Source organism: Vanellus vanellus (assembly GCF_965231255.1).
Source record: "Vanellus vanellus genome assembly, chromosome: 11".
NCBI lineage: Eukaryota > Metazoa > Chordata > Aves > Charadriiformes > Charadriidae > Vanellus > Vanellus vanellus.
This window is the reverse complement of record NC_138916.1, coordinates 13,001,821-13,024,245: the sequence shown is the minus strand read 5'-3', so window position 1 is coordinate 13,024,245 and position 22,425 is coordinate 13,001,821. Positions and strand designations below refer to the sequence as shown.

General features: G+C 40.3%; 1 protein-coding gene across 1 annotated transcript in view; it reads left to right on the top strand.

Annotated features, from left to right (window-relative positions):
• FBN1 (fibrillin 1) overlaps window positions 1-22,425 on the top strand; it is a 160,386-nt gene that overhangs the window by 74,359 nt on the left and 63,602 nt on the right. Inside the window, exons 14-21 of the mRNA XM_082488735.1 lie at window positions 2,005-2,130; window positions 4,264-4,386; window positions 12,558-12,680; window positions 13,977-14,129; window positions 16,350-16,403; window positions 17,315-17,440; window positions 20,651-20,776; window positions 21,439-21,558. Coding sequence (XP_082344861.1) covers window positions 2,005-2,130; window positions 4,264-4,386; window positions 12,558-12,680; window positions 13,977-14,129; window positions 16,350-16,403; window positions 17,315-17,440; window positions 20,651-20,776; window positions 21,439-21,558 — 951 coding nt within the window. The remainder of the gene's footprint in view (window positions 1-2,004; window positions 2,131-4,263; window positions 4,387-12,557; window positions 12,681-13,976; window positions 14,130-16,349; window positions 16,404-17,314; window positions 17,441-20,650; window positions 20,777-21,438; window positions 21,559-22,425) is intronic.

Sequence of the window (22,425 nt, the reverse complement as noted above, 5' to 3'; positions counted from 1 at the left end):
TGAGGTTTTATTTTTTGCATACACAAATGTGCCTGTGCTGATACGCTTTTGCAAAAGTGTTCCTTATGTCCATTCTTGAAAAATGAAGCCTCCATAATGACCAGGTGTTTATCCTTTCCTTGCTCTGAGATTCCAGGGGAGGGTTTTTTCCTGCATGATGAGTCTGATGACTGGTTAAACATTGCAGCCTATATCGCAAGCTACTGTTTCAACTGTTAGTAGGATCCCTTATAATTCTAGTAGGAGTTTGGCTGAAAGAATATGTTAATTGGAGATACAGATGAATAAAATTGTCACATTATGATTATTGATCAAAACAGAAAATGCTTTTCAATTTCAGAAGAGGGGATGTAAAATGGACCTAAAAAAAAAAAGGGAAATCTTATGATGATTAGCTATGAATGTATGGCAGTCAAAGCTTTAATAGCTAAGTGCTTACTATAATCTACCTGACATTTCTGAGAGGAGGAGGTCAGACCTGACATGGAGGTGGTGGCAATTATGGACATTTCAGTATGAGGGGAGCTTTGATTTTTGCAAGTTTCTTGGAGGAGGGGGAAAAAAAATAATCCCCAATGTTATTTCATAATTTGAAAATTAGAAAAGTAACATAAACTAGTGGTGGGTCTCCAGTCAGCTGTGTGTACGTAAAGAACAATGAGATTCTGTGTTAATTTTCTGCACCATGATTTAGATGACATCAGATGTGTAAAAGTACAAATCCTAATGAACTTTAAAGGCTAAAAGGCCAGAAAACTCACGAGATGCTGTAGCATTTCTGCCTGTCTAAAGAAAGCTGGTGAAGAAAGCTGAAGCCAGGCTCAGGTACAACTGAGTGCCACAAAAGTGTAGGGAAAGGGACTGAACAGAGAGAAAACTCTATGCTTCTATGATAAAACACCCTTTTATGCATTGTTGATAGATGATGCTTGTTTATCAAATGAGGGGAGGTTTATCAAGCCCGTACGCTTTTGCTGGAAGTCAAGAGGGCTGCAAGCTGCCACTGCAGTGAGCTGCCACTTGAGCAGCTCTTACCTCTGCTGGCCTGGTAACTGCAAAACAGTTACTTTCAGGGATTTCTTAGCAGCTTCCCAGAACTACTGTGCTGCTAAGAAGGCAAATACAGGTTCACAATTTCGAGAGACATCAGTTTGCCCTCAGATAGGTGCCTAGAGAGCAGGGGCATTTGGGAGGACACCCTGTGCTCCGCTTCTTCCTGAAGCGCAGCACAACTTCTGCAGAGAGGACCTGGGGGAGGGCACCCCCAGGATATTTAGGAAGATGGCGTGGTTGCATGATAGATAGGTCTGCATGGGCTGGTTGAGATCTCTGTGAGCAGAGTCCCTTGTGTGCAGGAATCTCTGGGAGATGGTCCAGGCCTTGATGGAGAACACTGAGCAATCTGAAAAATGTCTAGACGGTCTGTCTCAGCATCTCCTCTCCCCTTCTTTGGAGGAGAGGGAGAGCTGCCAGCCTCGTGTGATATCACTATTCAGGTCCTCCAAAGCACTTGCCAAGCACCTCCTGCAGAGAGAGGGAAATGAGGAGCTGATGTTTCAAATACAAAATAAGCAGGAGAAATATCTTCTGAGATGGGAAAGTCTCGATCTTTCCTGTTATCTTACAAAGCAGCAGCAGCAAAAGACAAGCTTCCCCTGTCTTTCCTTCAGTAGTTAGCTATTGTTAAGTTAAACTTCAGTAGAAATATTTTCATGAGGAACAAAAATGCAAAAAAAAAATTGAAAGGGTCTGCTTCTTGTTGGACCAAGCTGCAGGGTAATGTTCACTGATTTTTTTTCACAGCAATTCTTGAAATTTCAAGCTGATGAACATTTTCCACCCCCATAACATTCAGTTATGGAAATCAAAATAAATCATTTTTCAGGTGACTATGGTTTCCATGTAGGGTTAAAAACCTAGGGCAAGGAGAAATGGGAAGAATTCCTCTTGAGTATAAATAAGAAAAAAACCAAAATGTTATTTTTCCTTTTGGTTGACTTTCAGACATTGACGAATGTTTACAGAATGGTCGTATCTGTAATAACGGACGATGCATAAATACAGATGGCAGTTTTCACTGTGTGTGTAATGCTGGCTTTCAAGTAGCAGCTGATGGGAAAAACTGTGAAGGTAAGACTTTTCTGAAGTTACTCTATATTGGTAATGACAGTCGCAAGGCGTTATTCCTATCAATGAAAAAGAAAAGGACTTCTGCTGGGGGGGAAGGGAAGGAACAAGGAATCAAATTTCTAAATACCTTTTGCTGTATCTGGGAGGGCAAGTAAACTGTCTTTTGCAGCCAGTTCTGGAGCCTTGGCTTGGCAATCTTCAATGGGATGTCTGTCCAGCAGGAGAAATAGTACATACCACTATCGCAAAATGCAGTTTCTTTGATGGGAGTGGTACATTTTAAACTGGAGCACAAGTCACATGCTGCCTGATTTTACTGTGTGTTTAATAGCTTGCTTTATGGGATCTTACTGGGTGACTAGCAATGTGTTTTATGTAGATGCAGTCTGGTCTGACCCATAAAAACTGTTTTAAGAAAAATTTGTAAACATAATTGATGTGTTCCTACCTCCCAGACCTTTAGTAAAGGGGGGAAAAAGAAGAATGTTCTTTATCATGCTTCCCAAGGTCCTTGGGAGGGTTCCCAATGATCTATTCATACGTTAAAGGAATTTCAAGCACTGTTCTTAGAAACATTTTTGGCAGAATATTATCTCAGTGATTCAGCTCAAAGACTTAATGCCAAAATTCCTGGTTGGGATAGATACATGATTTTTTTTTTTAAATCATAAATTATTTTTGTCCGACTTAGCCTGTAAGTAAAAAGAAAACACACCATGTCTAGAAGTGTAATTTCTGTCCAAGACAGCTGCAATATTAAGGAAAATAGCACGATTCCGAATATATTGTAATGTCATTATGATCCAGTGATTTTATGTGCTAGTAGTGATTCTGTTAATCCTTGGTAGAGACAGACATTTTAAGACTTTGTTTTTCCTGACTCTTTTTTAGATACAGTTTAGCTGTATCTAAAGCTGCTTTTTAAATATCTTATTATGGAACTATATTGACTGAATATATTTTGAAATGAATATATTTTGGAAAAAACCTCGATTCTGATTTCTTCCTTTCCCACCAAATACCATGTGCTAATAGTAATAAGAACCAGGACATCGGCAGTCTGGTAAAGCATTTTTAATTCCATTGCATATGTTGCCAGAATGTCTGTTGCACCCAGTTATGAAACAGTTTCATCTCTGGCACTGTAATGCATTGAGTTTTATTCTTAGGAATACATGTGCACACACACTAATCAGTATAGACCATGGCATTGTGCCATACCTTAGTGTAACTGTGTACAGTCCTTTAGATGAAACTGGTAAATAGTGCTGATTTTCTTGGATGTGAAGTCCAAAACTAATTTCATTTGTGCCAGGACAAAATAAAGACTAAGAGGATATAAAAGCTTACTCAAATAAAGCACAAAATTCTCTTTACTTGCCTTCCCCCCCCGGTGTGAGTAACTGTGCAGGATTCAGAATAGCGGTGTCTGGGACCTCCACCTTTTCCTATTTGAATCCTTCATGCTATGCCGTTAGTTCAGAGGGTGAATGATGCTAGTATGAAGCTTTGATTAGTAAGTTCCCTCCTATGTGACCTGTCGTGCTGAATCCAGGGAAGGGGTAGATTTTATTTTGCATGGAAGTTGATGATGAAAGCGCCCACAGAATGCGTGCTTGAGCACAGTGCTGGGAAGTCTCCCATATCATAAATCTTAGACTCAGCCAGTGGAGGTTACAAAAGTTTTCACTCCAAACACAAATGTCCACTGCTCCCCATTCAGGTGTTCTTAGTAACATAAAATCGTATTTACCATTACAAATGGGAGACTGCTTCTAACCTAGCTTCTATTTACATGAAGATTGCAAACCCTCCTCAATTACATGCCTTTCTCACTGTTTTTGCGTTTTTTACCAACTGGCAGTTCTTAAGCTGTCCAGTTTCTCATCTGTTTTTCATTCTCTTTGCTCTTTTTGGATGCATACCTTTATATGCTAATGATTCATTATGAAAAAATGGAGTCATTGCTTTGACACATCCTCTAGGACAGTGCAGTATGTCCCATCATATGTTTCTGATTATCGTATAACTCTGACAACTAAGAAAGAAATTAAGGTTTATCTTTTGGTTATAACTAGTAAGAGTTCTTTGTCTGAAACATTTGAGCATTATGTCTGTTATGTACGTTTTCAGATATGGATGAATGCAGCATAAGGAACATGTGCCTCAATGGGATGTGCATCAATGAAGATGGCAGTTTTAAATGCATTTGTAAACCAGGGTTCCAGTTAGCATCTGATGGACGCTATTGCAGAGGTGAGCACAATAAATTATGTGTTCCCAAAGCTTGTGAGTCATATCCCTCTGGTAGCTTCAAGAATCGCCTTATTTCCTTACAGTTGTCCTTGGGGACAAGAAACACTGGGCAGAGTTCTTGTCAGATATGCTTTTTTAATCAGCTAGAATTACTCGTCATTGTGCAAGACAGTACTCGGTCTTCTCCACAGTGTTGAGCAACCGCCCTAACCAGCCAGTGGGAAATATTCTTTGATCAAGGACTGTGTGATCTGACCTAGTTAAACTCCAGGGTTTTTTTTGCCTATGAGTTCTTCTGTGGTTTGGTTCCAGTATATCTCATTTTTTGTGTTTGGCCTTCTAGTTTTCTGCCTTTGGCCACCCAAACGTCCTGGCTTATTGCCTTCTCTGGGTTTTTCTCCCATTCCTGCCTGGGTGTTCCTAGTCAATACAGCATCTCTGAGGAGTGTCCAGCACCTCCTGTGACCAAGATGCAGACATGAGCACCACTGCAAGATTGTCTTTTCCATTTGCTGCACTAGCTCAGCAATACCCCCTGTGGGAGATGCTGCAGCGTTCTGGTTGCTAGTTATGTCATCAGAGTTTCCGTTCAGTCCCATCAGGAACTGGAAGTTTTGTGTGTATAAAATCTTCATGTTTCAACAAGTTTTATAGGCACAAAGCAGAAGTTGAAATAAAGAATAAACAAGTGCTGGGCCAAGTTACTTGCAGTTTTTCCTTTGAAAAAATTAAAATCTTTTAACTTTTGGAATCAAGGCAGAAAAAGTGCTTGCTTGCACTTTGGCAAATTTAAAAAAAGTGTCACACAGCAGCATCTTTTTGCGACCAATAACGAAAGTAAATGTTTGAATAAATAAATTGGTTTTGAGAGTTTCTAACATGAGAGGTGAATTAATTTGGATCCTGTTGCTTCTTGAACACTGTACCAGTCCTAGATCTGAATTGTGTGGTGTCTAGACTTCGATTTTATATCCAAACCAGGCCAATAAATCCAGTAAAACATCCGGAACTTCTCTTGCATTTGATAACTTCTGCACTAGGTATGCAGGACAGTGCTACCCAGCTTTCAGGTGGGGGAATCATGTATTTCTAATGAGAGATAACCCCACTTTTCCTGTGTAATAGGGATGTTTTGATTGGGAGAATGAATGTTCTTTAGTTTCTCAAATGAACAAATGTACAGATCCATACAAGTGTATCCTTAGCTTAACAGCTACTGGCTGTGTTGGCTGCAACCCTTCACAGACTTAGAGCAATCAGCTTTATTTCTGTTCTTACCTGTTTTCCAAGTGGTAGGTGGATGTCTGTGCTTTGCCAAAGCTTATTTTCCAGCTGGTCTGTGTGTGGGACAGCAGCAAGAGTTGGTGTCAGACTTGATAGGGAAGAACCCAGTGCCCATCAGGCCTTGGCGCATCAGGCAGTTGTGTTCCCAAAGACCACTGGCTGCTCTCTTTGTCATTGACAGGGATGTGACTCACTGGTGCAAGCTCAGCCCAAATGCTTGTCTTGATTTTTGCTGTGAGCATCTTCTGTTATTTTTTTCTTTTTTCTTTTATTTTTTTTTTTACATTAGTCTGTGCACTGAAATACCATCCAAGAAGATGGTATGTAAATTGCTTCAGACTACTTAAAAACCAATGATACTCAACTTCACAGCCTCTGTTACATGCCTCCTGGCTAAACAGGAGTATGGATACAGCCAAAAAGGGGTTTCTGGCCCTAGAGAAATGTTACTTTTGTGCATCAAAGGAAGAATATTTGAAAATGATCCAAAATTGCAGGCAACTCAACTGATTCCTACTGAAAGTTGGAACGGATCTTATAGTAAAATAAAGGATTTCTCCCACTGCTTTTCAACACTTACAGTAAGCCTTGTTCTCTATGAATGAGCATGCAAACATTCATTACACGTTAAAAATACTATTGGGTCAAAATCAAAACAGATTTTGAGACCTTGACACCCAGATTACACTTCTTCCCAGCTTCATATTTGTCTCCTTTCTTCCACTTGCCCGAAATATCATGAAATAGTTCCTAGGAATGTAATGGCTAGAGAGAACACAACTCTCTGGTAAATGTCTTCAGTCATGTTAGTAAAAGTTTAAAAGCCTGATCTTTAATAACGTCTTTTCCTGTACACTTTATTGTTTATCCTTATTGAGTCCTCTCTGTACACACCACATATACAGAGTAAATAACTTCTGTCTAACAGAATGGTTAACCTTTGAAACACTCATTGTTCAAACTGCATATCCTGAATTTCTTTGTGAAGTGAATGCATTGAGATCTTACACACTCTTAAACTCTAAATTTACGCTTGCACATGCTGTTAGTGGCCATGAATGTTTGGAACGTGTGTATGCACAAACTGACATTTCTGCAGCAAACTGGCTACCTGCCTGAGCAGTTTTGAACCTGTGTTTTTGCCAAAGTCTTTAGGGGATCAACAAAGGAATATAAGAATTGCAGTGTGCAACACATTGCCCCTATAAACATCTCACTTGATGCAATCTAAGCTGAATTTTGAACTATGAAGAAGAATTTACAGAATCACAGAATTTTCAGAGTTGGAAGGGATGTCTAGAGATCATCTAGTCCAACTCCCCTGCTAAAGCAGGATTGCCCAGAGCACATTACTCAGGACTGCATCCAGGCAGGTCTTGAAAGTCTCCAGAGAAGGGGACTCCACAACCTCCCTGGGCAGTCTGTGCCAGTGCTCTGTCACCCTCACTGTAAGAAGTTTTTCCGTGTATTTGAACAGAACTTCCTGTGTTCTAACTTGTGCCCATTACCCCTCGTCCTGTCACTTGGAACCATTGAAAAGAGCCTGGCTCCATCCTCCTTCAACCCACCCTTGAGATACTTGTACGCCGTAATAAGGTCTCCCCTCAGCCTTCTCTTCTCCAGGCTAAAGAGTCCCAGCTCTCTCAACCTTTCCTCATAAGGCAGATGCTCCAAGCCCTTAATCATCTTAGTTGCCCTTCGCTGGACTCGCTCCAGCAGTTCCCTGTCCCTCTTGAACTGGGGAGCCCCAAACTGGACACGATATTCCAGTTGTGGCCTCACCAGTGCAGAGTAGAGGGGGAGAATGACCTCCCTCGACCTACTGGCCACACTCTTCCCTATGCAGCCCAGGATTCCGTTGGCCTTTTTGGCGACAAGGGCACATTGCTGGCTCATGGATAATTTACTGTCTACTAAGACCCCCGGATCCTTCTCCTCCGAGCTACTTCCCAGCAGGTCCGCCCCTAACCTATACTGGTGCCTAGCATTCTTCCTCCCCAGGTGCAGGACCTTGCACTTGCTTTTGTTGAACGTCATTAGGTTCTTCTCTGCGCAGCTCTCCAGCCTGTCCAGGTCATGCTGGATGGCAGCACGGCCCTCTGGGGCGTCAGCCACCCCACCCAGTTTGGTATCATCAGCGAACTTGCTGAGGATACACTCTGTCCCCTCATCCAGGTCATTAATGAATATATTAAACAAAATTGGACTGAGTGTTGACCCCTGGGGTACACCACTGGTTACAGGCCTCCAACTAGACTCTGTGCCGCTGATCACAACCCTCTGAGTTCTGTCCCGCAGCCAACTCTCAATCCACCTCACTGTCACCTCATCTAGCCCATACTTCCTCAGCTTCCTAATGAGGATGTCATGGGAGACAGTGTCAAAAGCCTTGCTGAAGTCAAGGTAGATGACATCCACGACTCTCCCCTCATCCAGCCAACCAGTTATAAGATCATAGAAAGCTATCAGATTGATCAAGCATGATTTACCCTTGGTAAATCCATGTTGACCACTTCCAATAACTTCCTGTTCCTCAACGTGTTTGGAGATGACATTCAGAATGAATCGCTCCATTACCTTCCCAGGGACAGAGGTGAGACTAACTGGTTTGTAGTTCCCTGGGTCCTCCTTCTTGCCTTTTTTGAAGATCGGAGTGATGTCAGCCTTCCTCCAGTCCTCAGGCACCTCTCCTGTTCTCCATGACCGTTCAAAGATGATGGAGAGTGGTCTAGCAATAACATCTGCCAGCGCTCTCAGCACTCGCGGATGCATGCCATCAGGGCCCATGGACTTGTGAATGTCCAGCTTGGCCAAGTGGTCTCTGACACAGTCCTCCTCAACTGAGGGAAAATCTTCCTCTCTCCAGACCTTCCCCTTTGCCTTCAGAGTATGGGATTCATGAGGGACAGCTTTAGCAGTGAAGACCGAAGAAAAGAAGGCATTCAGTAACTCTGCCTTCTCTGCGTCCTCCACCACTAGGGCACCTGTCTCATTCACCAGTGGGCCTACATTTTCCCTAGTCTTCCTTTTTCTATTGATATACTCAAAGAATCTCTTCTTATTGTCTTTAACTGCAGTTGCCAAGCTGAGTTCTGATTGAGCTTTGGCCCGTCTCATTTTCCCCCTACATAGCTTTGTTATATCTTGATAGTCCTCATAAGTTGCCAACCCCCTTTTCCAGAGAATGTAAACTTTCCTTTTTTTCCTGAGGTCCAGCCAAAGTTCTCTATTTAGCCAGGCTGGTCGTCTTCCCCGTCTGCTCGATTTTCGAGACAAGGGGATGGCCTTCTCCTGCGCTTTTAAGAGCACCTGCTTGAAGTATGCCCAGGCTTCCTGGGCACCTTTGCTCTTCAAAACTGCCTCCCAAGGGACACTCTCAGCCATGCTCCTAAACAGGCTAAAGTCTGCCCTTCGGAAATCCAAGGTGGCAGTTCTGCTGGCTCCCCGCCTTACTTGATCAAGAATTGAAAATTCTATCATTTCATGATCACTCTGCCCAAGGCGACCTCCAACCTTTACATCCCCCACAAGACCTTCTCTGTTAAAAAACAGTAGGTCCAGTAGGGCGTTTCCCCTAGTTGGTTCCTTCACCAGCTGTGTTAGGAAGTTGTCTTCCACACACTCCAGGAACCTCCATGACTGTTCCCTCTCTGCTGCATAGTATTTCCAGCAGACGTCTGGGAAGTTGAAGTCCCCCACAAGAATAAGGGCAGATGATCGTGAGACCTCTGCCAGCTGCTTATAGAATACTTCATCAGCTTCTACATCCTGATTGGGAGGTCTGTAACAAACTCCCATCACGATGTCTGCCTTATTGGCCTTCCCCTTAATTCTTATCCATACACACTCAACACTGTCATCCACACTGTTAAGTTCCAGACATTCAAAACTGCCCCTAACATAGAGGGCCACCCCGCCACCTCTCCTTCCTTGCCTATCCTTTTTGAAGAGTTGGTAGCCATCAATTACAGCGCTCCACTTGTGTATGTCCTCCCACCACGTTTCTGTGATGGCAACTATATCATAGTTTCCTTGCTGTACAATGGCCTCCAGCTCCTCCTGTTTATTTCCCATGCTGCGTGCATTAGTATAGATGCACTTCAGCTGGGCTAATTGTCCTGCCACTTTCTTGGGGGGACAAGCCCTAATTCGCACCTGATCATACTCAGACACTACTGTAGCTACCAAATTATCACTACCCCTCATGTCTTTGCTGTCACACAATTCACCATCCCCCACCATCACTGGGACAGGCTGCAAGACCTTGCTAACACTTTTACCCAGAAGCACTGGTACGCTTCTCCCAGGCACCACTTTTGTAATCCTGGTTTCATCCCCATCCCCCTTCAAACCTAGTTTAAAGCCCTATAGATGAGCCCTGCTAGCTCTTGTCCCAGGATCTTTCTTCCCCTTCGGGTTAGGCTTCCCCCACCTGTTGCCAGCATGCCTGGTTTCCTGTAGATGAGCCCATGATCAAAAAAGCCAAAGTTCTGCCGGATACACCAGTCTCGGAGCCAGGAGTTAATTTCCTGACTCCTCCTATTTATCCCCTCATCAACCCCTGCAAATGGTTTCTAACCCAAAGTTGGGGATACTGTAAATGACACTTAGTTCCGTAAAATTGGAATTTAAGTATAAGTACAGGGCATATGCTTGGCTGTCTGGTAAAAAATTCCACTCGGGCTTTATGAAGTAACATGCCAAAAAAGAATGTTACACCATAGTCTTGTGTATTCCCTGTAATACAAGACATACTAAACTTATTCACCATTAGCTTCTTTTGTTGATGATTTTTCAGAAATACTTATATGAGGCAGGCAGAGTTTTAAAGCACGATGTCTGTTCCATAGATTGGTTCATCTTTAGACCAAACAGGAATTCCCCAAATTGAAAGCTTTTGCTAGGCAACTGAAAGTGGCAGTTTAGTAGTCTGAGTAAATTTTTCCTGGTTAAAATTAGAGGACTTAGTGTACTGAGCTGGCACTACTGAGGAAGCTAAATAGAAAAGGCAAAAACTCATTGGACATGGAGAATGAGTCCATTAGGTGGTTTTCCAGAACCAGGTTGAGGTATTCTGGCAAAAGTCAGAAAAGGGGTATTTTTGAAGTTGTCCAAATGGTGACTTTTGCAACAGAAGACAGCGGAGCCTTGTCAAGGTTAAAAATTTGGAGCTTATGCCTGTGTGTGCAGTTGATTTACTGGGTGGAATATCAGCCCTGGTAAAAGCAGAGGCTTTTTGCTCCATCTTGAATGGAGCCAGGTTTTCAGCTGATCTGCGCAACTCTAAGTGACCAACTTTACCTTTCTATAAAACATTTAGAACAATATTTTCAACACATTTGTAAATCGGTGCAAAAGAAAATGGATTGCGTATTTCACCTCTTGTTAGCTTACAAAATCTTTTTTAGAAATTAACTACAGGAAAAGGAAAAAAAGTAGCTTTGCCTTTCTGTTTCTATAAGTAATGTTAAAAAAGGAAAGTTAATTCATTTTTTTTTAAGGAGAACTTATATCTGTCAAAGGAGTTCAGTGTTGTCTAGCAAAATAACTGTCTACACTGTTAAAGAGTATGGTCGCATTTTGAAGTCCCAACTCTGTTTTTACTTACACAGAGTAAGGACTAAATTTAAAGTGGGAAAAGCATTTAAGATTTGTGTGAAACAGAACAAAAGATTGCAGGATGAAGTAGAAATGAATTGAGCCCATGTACTTAAATATAACTTCTATTTTAAAATGCAGTTTGAAAAAGGAATCTTGGATCATACAGGCCATGTTTTATGCCAAACAACACAAACTAAGTAAAACACAGAGGTGTTTCACTCTCAATTTGCCCTTTTAAGGTCAGAAAAAAGGAAATTGTCACACACACAGTCTCTTGTATATATTATGGAGAGTTGTTATGAAGTGATTATTTTATAAAGGTTATACATACTCCCAAACAATATTTTAAACACTCCTTTTCTTAACCACATATGATATAATGGCATGCTCTCTGTGTCTAGAGTATGATCTTACTATTAACAGGATATGCAGCCTATATAATTTTTCACTAATTTGACATCCTTTTGTGATAGTCTAATATTTTAAGGCTTTACTCTTGTATCTCATTGCCAAGGACCTTATTGTTCAATGTACTATTGTTGGGCAAAGATGGTAGCTTGTGCTCTACCATTGCTCAGGGCTCAAGTCATTAACAAATTCCTTTCAAGGCTGGAGTGCAGTCTGTCCATTGAAAGTTTATAAAATGGGCTGTAATGAGCATCTGATAGGAAAACCCAATTGTCATGCAGATCACCAGGGAGGCACTACTGTGGGCAGAGTCTGACTGTGGACATTCAGATGTACTTCCAAAAAGTGAACCCGCAGCAGGAGGAAGGGAAATTCTTTGGTGGCTCTGTGAAGGCACGTCGAGGAGGGGTGTGTGTGTGTGTGCGAAAGACAATTTGCTATCTGGACTGATTTCTTACAGCGTAAAATAACTGTTAACAGAGAAAGGGAATGCCCTGTTACACACTACAAAAGTCCTTTGTCTCAGCAGTCACAGTTTCCTCCTTCCTCTGATTATGTTTTTGCCTGAATGACCCTTAAATCAGAAGATGGACCACTTGGGAACAAGTTAGGAAAATGTAGTCCCTTTTTGCTCTCCAATGAGAGTGAAATTATTTTGTTCTGTTATTTTTTCTTCTGAATTTTGCATTTTCTTCTTCCTTTTCACAGAATCAATTAATCATTATTTTTAATAAAATCTTTACTTGAACTAGTTTCCATTTACACTTGATATTTTTCATAGGATACATTGAAAATAAGCTGAACAAATGCAAGTTTCAGCCAGGTGTTGAACATTATGTAATTTAATTTCTAATAAAGCTCATTCTGTTCTCCAACAGACATCGATGAGTGTGAGACAGCTGGAATATGCATGAACGGGCGCTGCGTGAACACTGATGGCTCTTTCAGATGTGAATGCTTCCCTGGTCTTGCAGTAGGACTGGACGGACGTGTGTGTGTCGGTAAGACAAGGTTGATGTGTGGCGAGTCACAATTAACCAATGTTAAGGCATTAATGCTAGTCTGATGGATGGACCAAGTTTGAATGTAGAATTTACCATTTTGTCATGGATTGGTGAATGATAGTTATAGTAGATACTAACAGCTCAGGGATATTTACTGTAATAGCCCATTTTGCTCTTTTTTCTTTTCCTGTGCATTTAAAGAGAAAAGCGTGGGCCAAATCACAAGGTCAGGTAGACTACAGCATAGTGGTGTTGGAGGCGAGTAGTGCATGTCAGTTTTGAGTAGGTGAGAATTTGCCCCATTTCTGTCAATGTAAAATTCTTCATTTGCATCTAAGCTTAAAGATTTAATTGCTCTTTCACCTCTCTTTAAAGTGGGACATAAGAATTTTTCCACTTCTGCCTGTTTCTCTACAAGTGAAAGATGTTTGATGTGTTTGATTTTAAAACCGTAATGTGTCTGACAGTCATTATGGGGTAGATTTTAAAAAGTAAGAAATGTCACCGCTGGGCCTGAAAAGACAAACATTTTAAATCTTATCACTGGAATATGATTACTGGGTTTTTTTTTCTTTGTTTTTTACAAGCGTAGATAGATATGGTTTTTTAAGGACAGCATACTTTGTGATCTTTTCCTGATGCAAGTTTCTTTTCTTCTCTCATTCTGCCTTTTTCAGCTATAAAATTAAAAAAAAAAAAAAAAGCACTTTAGTGTGGCCTTAGTGGGCTTAATCCAGGGTGTTGCACCAGTGGTGATTTTAGCCTTGGTGAACCAGAGACAACTAACAAGGTTGGGAGGGGGAGAGAAAATCCTTCTTGTTAAAATCAAATCAGTCCTCTGACTCTGAGAATAAAGTAAACAGTACTGAGTTTTTTCAGAAGATTTGGGATATACTTGATTCTAGCTATGAGATCCTGCTGCTGGGCCTGTCAAGTTACAAGTGAGTAGTGTCCCTGTCACGTGGCAGAGACTTCGTCCCTTTTCCCCATGGCTTCTTGCTAGATCAAGGTTAAGTATCGGTTGTTCCCCTAGTACTTCACTAATGTATGTTAAATCATTAAATGCAGTAACTAGTTTGTATGTCTGAACTCTTAGGAGCATGAAGAAGAATTTCCTGTCCCGAGTTAGAATAAGGGTATAGGTGGGTGAAAAGCATAGGGAAATGGTGAAAGATGTTTTGTTTCGACAGCTATTTTACCGTGTTTATGACACCCAAGCTAGATTTAATATGTGTTGTAATTTATGGCAGTATAGTTGGCTATGGCAGGATTAAGAGAGATTTCTTTCCTCAGATACACATATGCGAAGCACATGCTATGGTGGCTACAAGAGAGGACAATGCGTGAGACCATTAACCGGTGCAGTTACAAAATCAGAGTGCTGTTGTGCCAGCACTGACTACGCCTTTGGGGAGCCTTGTCAGCCCTGCCCAGCGCAAAATTCAGGTACAGCATATTTACTGATACGTATTCTAATCTAAGCTTTATGTTGATACGCTATTTTTAGAAAGGTAAAATACAGTTTTAGAAAGGTAAAATACAGTTTTGTATTAACATTGCACCCTAAATCAGGAAGGTTAAAGTGTCTTATAACATGTTATATATTTTGAGCAATCTGCTATTTTGCACCTTGGAAGAGTACAGGAGAGAATTTTTTCAGGCCAATATCTGGGTCCAGAGTTGTTTGAAAATCTGTTTTAATGCTTGTAACAAGAAACTATTTTAATATGTGGCTAACAAAAAAATGTAATTTTGACCTGAAGTTATTAATGGAAACATCTTGAGTAATTCATATATTCAAATCCTTATGTACACCTGTCTGTCAGATGTTTGCTGCCTGAATTCTATATCCTTCAAGCGATCTGAAATAGTTTATACAGTAATTAGCCTTTGGATGGTCAATGCAAAAACAAATGTCCAGTTAAGTTGGTTGAGAATACTTGAATCTCTCACTGAAATCCCCACCAAGCAAAGTTGTCTGGAACATAACTTCTCTCTGGCAAGAAAGCAATCCTAATAATTCTCATAGGCAGAATCTGCTTTTAGAAAAGCACTTCTTCCAAGAAGACTGTGCTGACACAGTCCGTGCTCTAAATAGAGGGACCCTGGTTTCATGGAGGTAACTTATTGCAATGAGCTAGTTTGAAGCCGAACTTTGAATGATGCTTTTCACTTAGCAAATTTGTGGTTGCATATAAACAAAATGTGCCATTCGATATGTAGTTCAAAAGCATCTCATACTAGCATGGTATCTGATTTGTAGGCAAAAACAATTCTAGATTTATTTTTTAAATCTCAGTTTTAACTGATAGCTTTATGAAAAGCATCGGAGAGACAAAACCAGTGGAGCAAATTAGGCTGGTTGAGTTGATGTGAGCTCTTCAGCAGGAACTTGCTGACTACCATTTTATAACATGCTGTGTTGTTTAGAATAGCAAAACACCAAGGAAATGTTACCAGGATAGGAAGGAGCCCTTCCAGCAGCCTCTGCTATCAGTGGGCTCCTCTTACTGTACAGTAGACTTGCCATATTTTGTAAATGTTGGACTCTGTATCATTGACTTCTGTTTTATATTTTAATTACTTTAGCAGAACATTTACATATATGGAAGCTATTTTTCCTGTGTTATTTTGCCCACCTCTTCTAGTTGTTAAAAAAATGCCATCTCAGGTAGGGGGAGGTGTAGCATTTCTTTGGGATTTGAGTAGGGGAGGGAACGAGAAGATTTCTTAGAGAGGAGCATTGTATCAGAGAGACTGAAAAAAATTCCTGAAAGGAAGACATTTGTGTCTCTGTGCTCCTCAGAAGCTCTTCGTCAAAGTTCCTGCCATTCCAGGCTAAAAGTCTTACTCGTGCATGTCCAGAGCAAGTCTGCTTTCACATACAGTGGCAGCTGATTCAAGCAGGGTACATATTAATCTGCTGATTATGGTAATATTGGGAGATATGTTGCACGTGATTTTCCTTGAAGAAAAGACAGCTAATTCCGTTAATATTTTTAATATTTATTAATTTTAGCAGTGTAATTATTTGGGCTGTTATTAAAGTGCAAATCTATGGGAAAATGCTGACCTCTACGGCAACAATTAATTCTGATCTGTCTGTCAGTTTATTCTGTTAGTTGTCCTGAACTCTAAAGAACTTGAACCTAGCGGTAACTGAGATATTTGAGATACTTTAAAACATATTTTAATGATATTTTTTTTTTAAGGATAAGAGATCCTTGATCTGCTCTGGACTCCTGAAGACTCTCCTGCTAAATGAAGTTAAATATGGGCTAGATTTATAGGAAAACTTTTTCTGTTTCCTGGTCACTTTGAATGTGCACCTTGAGCAAGGGCATGGGCATATGAGTTTTGGAGAATCTTGTTTTGAATATGTTATGGTTCATTTGTGTAGGAGAGCCAGCATGAAGTTTATGTCTATTCTGAAATTCCTCAGTTCACCATGTGAAGTTTTTAGTCATCCATCTTCATAAGCAGATGCAGACTCTGAATCTGCTAAACTGTTTCACAGGTTCAGAACACTATGAGGCTAATAATGTTTTTAGAATAATTGAAAGGCATGTTATTTCATTTGAATAATTAATTGGCATTTGTAAATGATGATGCTGAAAGCAATGAGCTAAGAAAGAATATTCCAGTAAGTATTTTAATATTTTTCAGCTGAATATCAGGCTCTGTGCAGCAGTGGAACTGGCATGACTGCAGGAGGAAATGGTAAGATCACCTAATTCCAACTATATCAGTTCTGGCTAAAAGCGTTACCTTGATATCCTTGATTTGTTAGACACGCTGGTGGGGATGATGGCAAAAAAAGAATGGGAGAAAGGCTTATTCAAATGGCTGTTTGCAACACATTAGAATAATTTAGGATGAAATGAGTGGAGCAGGCCATGTCACTAGCGCACCCTCTCTGGTTTATGCCATGGAATATAGTGGTGTTATAAAACAATTGCAAGTTTTTGAGAAGTGTTATTACCTATATGATTTAGAAATCGTAATATATAAGTCATATTTGCACATTTCACCTGAAATCATCCTGAAGAATAAAGCTATGTTGAACATTGAGCTTCCTCACATGTTTTCAACTGTCAAAAAGGCCAGGCTGACAGAGTTAGGTTAACTACAGAGAAGGAGCAAATGATTACAATAAAAGCATTGTAGTTGTAGAACTGTTGAACTGCAGATGCTAAGTCAGCCAATGCTCACTAGCAGATTTGCTGGCAGTAGAGAGGGAAAAGTATTCAGAAAGGAGGGATGTTCATGCTTTGGGGAGTGATGCTGTCTGGAAATGCTATGAATCAGGAGATAACAGGGGGTATGAGTACATGGGCATCTCTAAATGTAAGACCCCAGTTTATAATCCCAGTTCTTATTCACAGTTACAAGTGTCTTAAATGTCTGTGGGCTAGAGATGGTCTTAAATCAGTGTGAAAGGGATGCTTTTTTTTCTCTTGAGTGTGAATATTTAGGTGTGAAGTCACTAATCAGGCCAACGTGATTGTAAATACAGAGCAGCCAATGTTAGTGATATTAAAAATATATCTTTTTCTAGTTTGGACAGTTAACCCCACAACCCTTTAACAACTGACTCTTGTTTTTTGTTTTTGTTTTTTACCTTTCTGTAGATATTAACGAGTGCTTACTGGATACTGATCTCTGTCCAAATGGAAGGTGTGAGAATCTGCATGGAACATACAAATGTATTTGTGACCCTGGATATGAAGTGGATTCAACTGGGAAAAACTGCATCGGTATGAAACGTCCCAGTTTTAATTTTGAAGTTTGATGCTTGTTTTTATCTTCCACCTTTTTTTTTTCTGTGTTTCATCAGATCCACTATCTGCTCTTCTGATATTTCTGGATGTTTCTGCTGAAATCTTGTTTTAATTTCAGTGCTTTGCAATGCTCATAAAATCCTCCACTGTGGGGCTGTAAGGGACCATTGCCATTAGTGACTCAAATCACTGGCAACCAGGCAATAAACATCCAGTTCAGTTAAGTCCACTGAACATGCACTCTGCAGTACCAATGTTTCTCAAAATCAAAAGAAGCCAGATCCTGCAATTACAATGCATCACAGGGGGAATGTAGGATCATCAGTGTGCTAGGTGCCTCCAAGAGCAGGGGATTTAATAAAAATCCCAACTGATCATAAGAAAATAAGCATCACATACACTACAGAAGGCTTACATGGTTTCTCCCAACTGCGACTTTGGGGAAAATTCCCTTTCAGCTTTCAGACAGGGCTATTGGTTTAACTGTGTTGTGTCCTGGCCAGACACAGAAAAATATATTGTCACTGGAAGCACCAGCAGAATCTGATGGCATGGTGGCCCTAGCTAGGGCTTATTTCCTGTGCTGTACAAGTGAAAAAAATGTAAAGCCAAATTTTTCATCACAGAAAAGGTGAAATAAGTTCTTCTTGATCCTTAGAGGTGACCAGTGGAAGCCCTGTGGCATGGGATAAAAAGAATCCATCCAAATAAGGAGCATTCCAGTCTCTTCTCATGCTATCTGGGATATAAAAAGTCCCCATCAGATGCCTGCAGACTCCTGTTACAAATTTTAATTCTGGCAATTGTCTTGTTCCATTACATGGTGACATTGAAAGCCCATAACTTAAAACCCTTTAGATTCCTTTCTTCCACTTTCTTCCATTGGTGCATTGTTCCAGACCTCCTTTGCACAACTGATTAGAAAGTTGTTCTGATTTCCTGTTAAAATTTGCTTGTTACCATTTTATTCCTAGTTGATGTTGTACTAATATTATCCTTTGACTTAGCACTGTGTCAGCACTTATCCCCAAAGTATTTATAAAGAATCATCATATCCTTTCTCAAACTCTGTTGGTTAAGCTATCCAAATCCATGCTTTCAGTCTTTTCATAAAAGCAGAGTCTGCAGCCTTCTCTTGAAAACAACTGATCTGACCACTATACAGTGTTCTGATGAGGTCTGACTAGTGCCTGGTGTAATGGTGCCAGCAATTCTCCATTGCCCCTCTGAATATCCTGCCTAAATTGATTCTAGAGTGTGTTAGTCTTTTCTCAAATATGTGTTATACTTTGGGATCAAAGTCAACCTCTAATTGGGAGTTATATCCAGAGTTTTCTCTTCTCAATAGCCTTCAACTGATGAGTTCTGGTTTATAGCATGTTATTGTTATTGGACCCTAATTGCAAGGTTTTGAACGTTGGTGATTATATTTCTTCTTATTTCTCTCATTCACGTTGTCAAGATAAATTTAGTATTGCATGATTCTCTGTATTGGTAATAACTTCAAGCTTAGTATTGTCCACAGCTTTTGATCCTATTCATTTTTTATTTCTACATTGCAATGAATATTTTATAGGACCAGTCCCGAGACTGATCCCTGAAAGGCATTGCTAATATCCTTTCTCCCTGGTGATTACTCCCCTTTTTAATATACCGTGCTGTAATCTCTCCTTCAGCCAGCCCTGGAACCACCTTAAAGTTCTTAAATTCCTTCCTGTTATCTCCAGCTTACATAATAATTTTATTTGAGTTCTGTATTCTCTACTTAAACATAAATAGCTCAAGTCATCTGTGTTATCCCAGTCTAAACTATCCACTGTCTTATTTAAAAAAAAAAAAAAAAAAGAGTTGATCTGTATTTGATAAGATTCATGCTGTAATTCATCCCATTTTCCTATTTGTTTCTTTGGCTTTAATTATCCATGTCCCATTTCGGTGTCTGCCTGTAGCTTATGGCATCCCTTCTCTTCTCCCCATCCATCTGTGAGTTTTCCAGCTGCTCCCCAGCCCACCCTGTTGCAACCCACATCCATGCTCCATCACAGCTGTTTCCCATTCTTCCATAATGTTCCACCTGGCCCTCTCTCAATTTTTCTGAACTCCTGTGAAGCTTCCCACACGGTCTGTTTTATTCTGCAAATCTCCAAGCTTTTCCTCGCACTTTTGCTGTTCCCAGCTGCTGCGCTGACCCTCTGAGTCTTCCCAACTTCTCTCAACACTTTCTGAGGCCTCTCTGACTTTGCCAATTGTTTCTGTCTGCTCTTGGGGTCTCTTCTGGTCTTCACCTGCCGTTCATGGCCCATTGCCACCTTCTTGCAACTTCTCTCTAATGACCACAGCTCTTCCAAACATTTCCTAAGGGCTCTTGAAATTTAGTACTAGCATTTCTATTTAAATTTTTCACCTCTGAAGCAAGTGTAGACTTACATTGGCCTTGTTAACCATAACATCTAAGACAGTTCAGAGCCAGCTTGGAAAAAATGGTGATTTAAAGACCAGGATGACCAGCAAACCTTTCCAAACCAATCCTCTCCTCATTTCTTTCATGGCTGCGGGGGCTGCTCTGCAGGGAATCAGAGACCGCACAGACCTATTCCACAATATAGGCAAGATGAAACTGTGATTCCCAGCTTTATTTTGAACCATGATTTGGCTGTTGCATATTATGTATATGTGTAGAAAGGAAGTACGAGCTCTTATAAAAGCAAAGCAACCTGCTAAAGAATAAAGCATAGGAAAAAGTCAACAAAAATATACAGAGAAGGGTTTTTTCTTCTTATTTTTCCTTATTGAAAAAACAGAATGAAAATGTTAATTTTTCTCTAGGTAATATTTGTGTGGTTTGAATTCATATAACTATTATTGTTTCCATTATTTTAATGATAGTTTTCATGAAGAAGAAAGGTGCAGTAAGTGGGATCTTTAGAGTTAGTTTATTTGGAATGATCGTTTCCATTTGAAATCATTCCAAGCCTGTTGTCTGCGAAATGAATCTAGAAATCTTTTTAGTGTCTTTGAAAAGCAGTGCAAGTCATGTCTGTGAGTATTCTCTCTCTCCCCTTTATCTCCTCCTTCTCTCCACATACACAAAATCTAATGAAATGTGGCTGCTGGGAAGAAAATTCTGTCCTAGCTTCTATTCCAGAAATATTTTCTTTTTTAAGAAGTTCTTGATTTTTGTTGTAGACATTGATGAATGTGCACTGAACATGCTGCTTTGTGACAACGGGCAATGCAGAAATACCCCTGGAAGTTTCACCTGCACCTGTCCAAAAGGATTTGTATACACTCCTGACCTAAAAACATGTGAAGGTAATTGGTAACACTCCATTTCATCCTAGTTTTATTCATTTGGATTGTTCTCAGATTGTGCCAGAAACACTTTGAACCTTGATGAGGATATAATATTTAGAGCTGAAAACTACATAAAGAAATTATATGGGTAAATAGGGGAACGTGGAGAGACAAGGCCAAAGTGAAAGCATTAGATAACCTCATGGAACAGCCTGTATGAGGTCTGTACTAGCACTCTCCTTATTGACTACTACCAGTGGGCTCACAGTGTGCCAAGGGTGAGAAAAACTTGAGATGAACCAAGTTTTACAAATCTGTTATCTTGTGTGGAGAACAGAGCCAGGTGGCTCCTAGTTTGAACTCTTCTTGATCCACAGACAGGATGTGTATCAGATCATTTAAACAACAGAGTCCCTCACCACAAAGCAGGGCCATAGCTGGATATCACTGAAAAATGAGATGCAGCTTCCAAGTTCAATGTTTTAATGTTCTGACATGTTAGTGTGCCTTTGGGACACATGCATCATTAGTCTATAGTGAAGAGTTTCATAATGGAAAAACAGAATGTCAGGAAAACTGGTCATGAGGAAAGCTTCTTCCATTTTTCCTTAACCTGAAAAAGGCCGTATGTATTTTTGCTAATGCTTCCTAGCACTAATGGCAGTGTGTTTCTCTTCTAGATATTGATGAGTGTGAATCTAACCCCTGTGTTAACGGAGTGTGCAAAAACACACCAGGCTCTTTTGCTTGCGAATGTTCTCCTGAAAGTACTTTGGATACAACCAAAACCATCTGCATAGGTATTTATTCTTTTGAAGATTTTATATTTACTGTTTGAAAAAGTCCAGTGACATAAAAACATTGTATACCAAGTTTAGAAGGTATTTAAAAATAACTCGTGTAGATAAATTTAGTGGAAAACACTACAGAAACGGTATTAAGAAAGTGTGTGTTTTCACCATTACTGTGGGTACATAAAGTGTGACTGGTGCCTGGGAGAGTGGCATGCTTCCATGTCAAATTTGAACGACAGATGAAATGTTTTTGTATCAAATGCAGAAATGCTAGGACTACTTCTTCAGGACTATGCTCACCCACTTAATTCCTCCTGCAAGGGGGTGGACGTGTTCTTTTTAAGATCCACTCGCTAGAAAGGCCAGTTTTCTATTTGAGATGGAGCATGAGTAAGTTGTGTACAGTCCAGACCAGCTCAAGAGCAGCCACTGACAATGCTGTGACTCAGATACTCGGTGGACTCACAGTTTCTTCCCTTACCTGTTCTGGAGGGACAGTAATTTATAGCTGTTGCATAGCCAGAAAAACTGTGGTACTGTGGCTCTGTGTGATACTTGGCGATCTCCTGCCACTCCCTATATGGGAAGATCAGATATCCAGACTGGGGGATCGAATAGATTAATGGAAGATGTAGAAGGGGTTCATATCTACCCCATTCTTCTGCATGTACCTCTAATCTGAGTCATAATAAATACAATGACTCACGTCTTTAATGGTGTTGAGATATTCCCCATTAGGGTCAATAAGCATAAACTAGGTTTGGCATGAGCTCTGTGCTGGGATGATTTCAGGCTCTAGTCCAGCATAGAGAAGAATAAATTAAGAGCTTTTAAAATAAATTCAAGTCTGATGTGGTAAATTATAATGAAAGG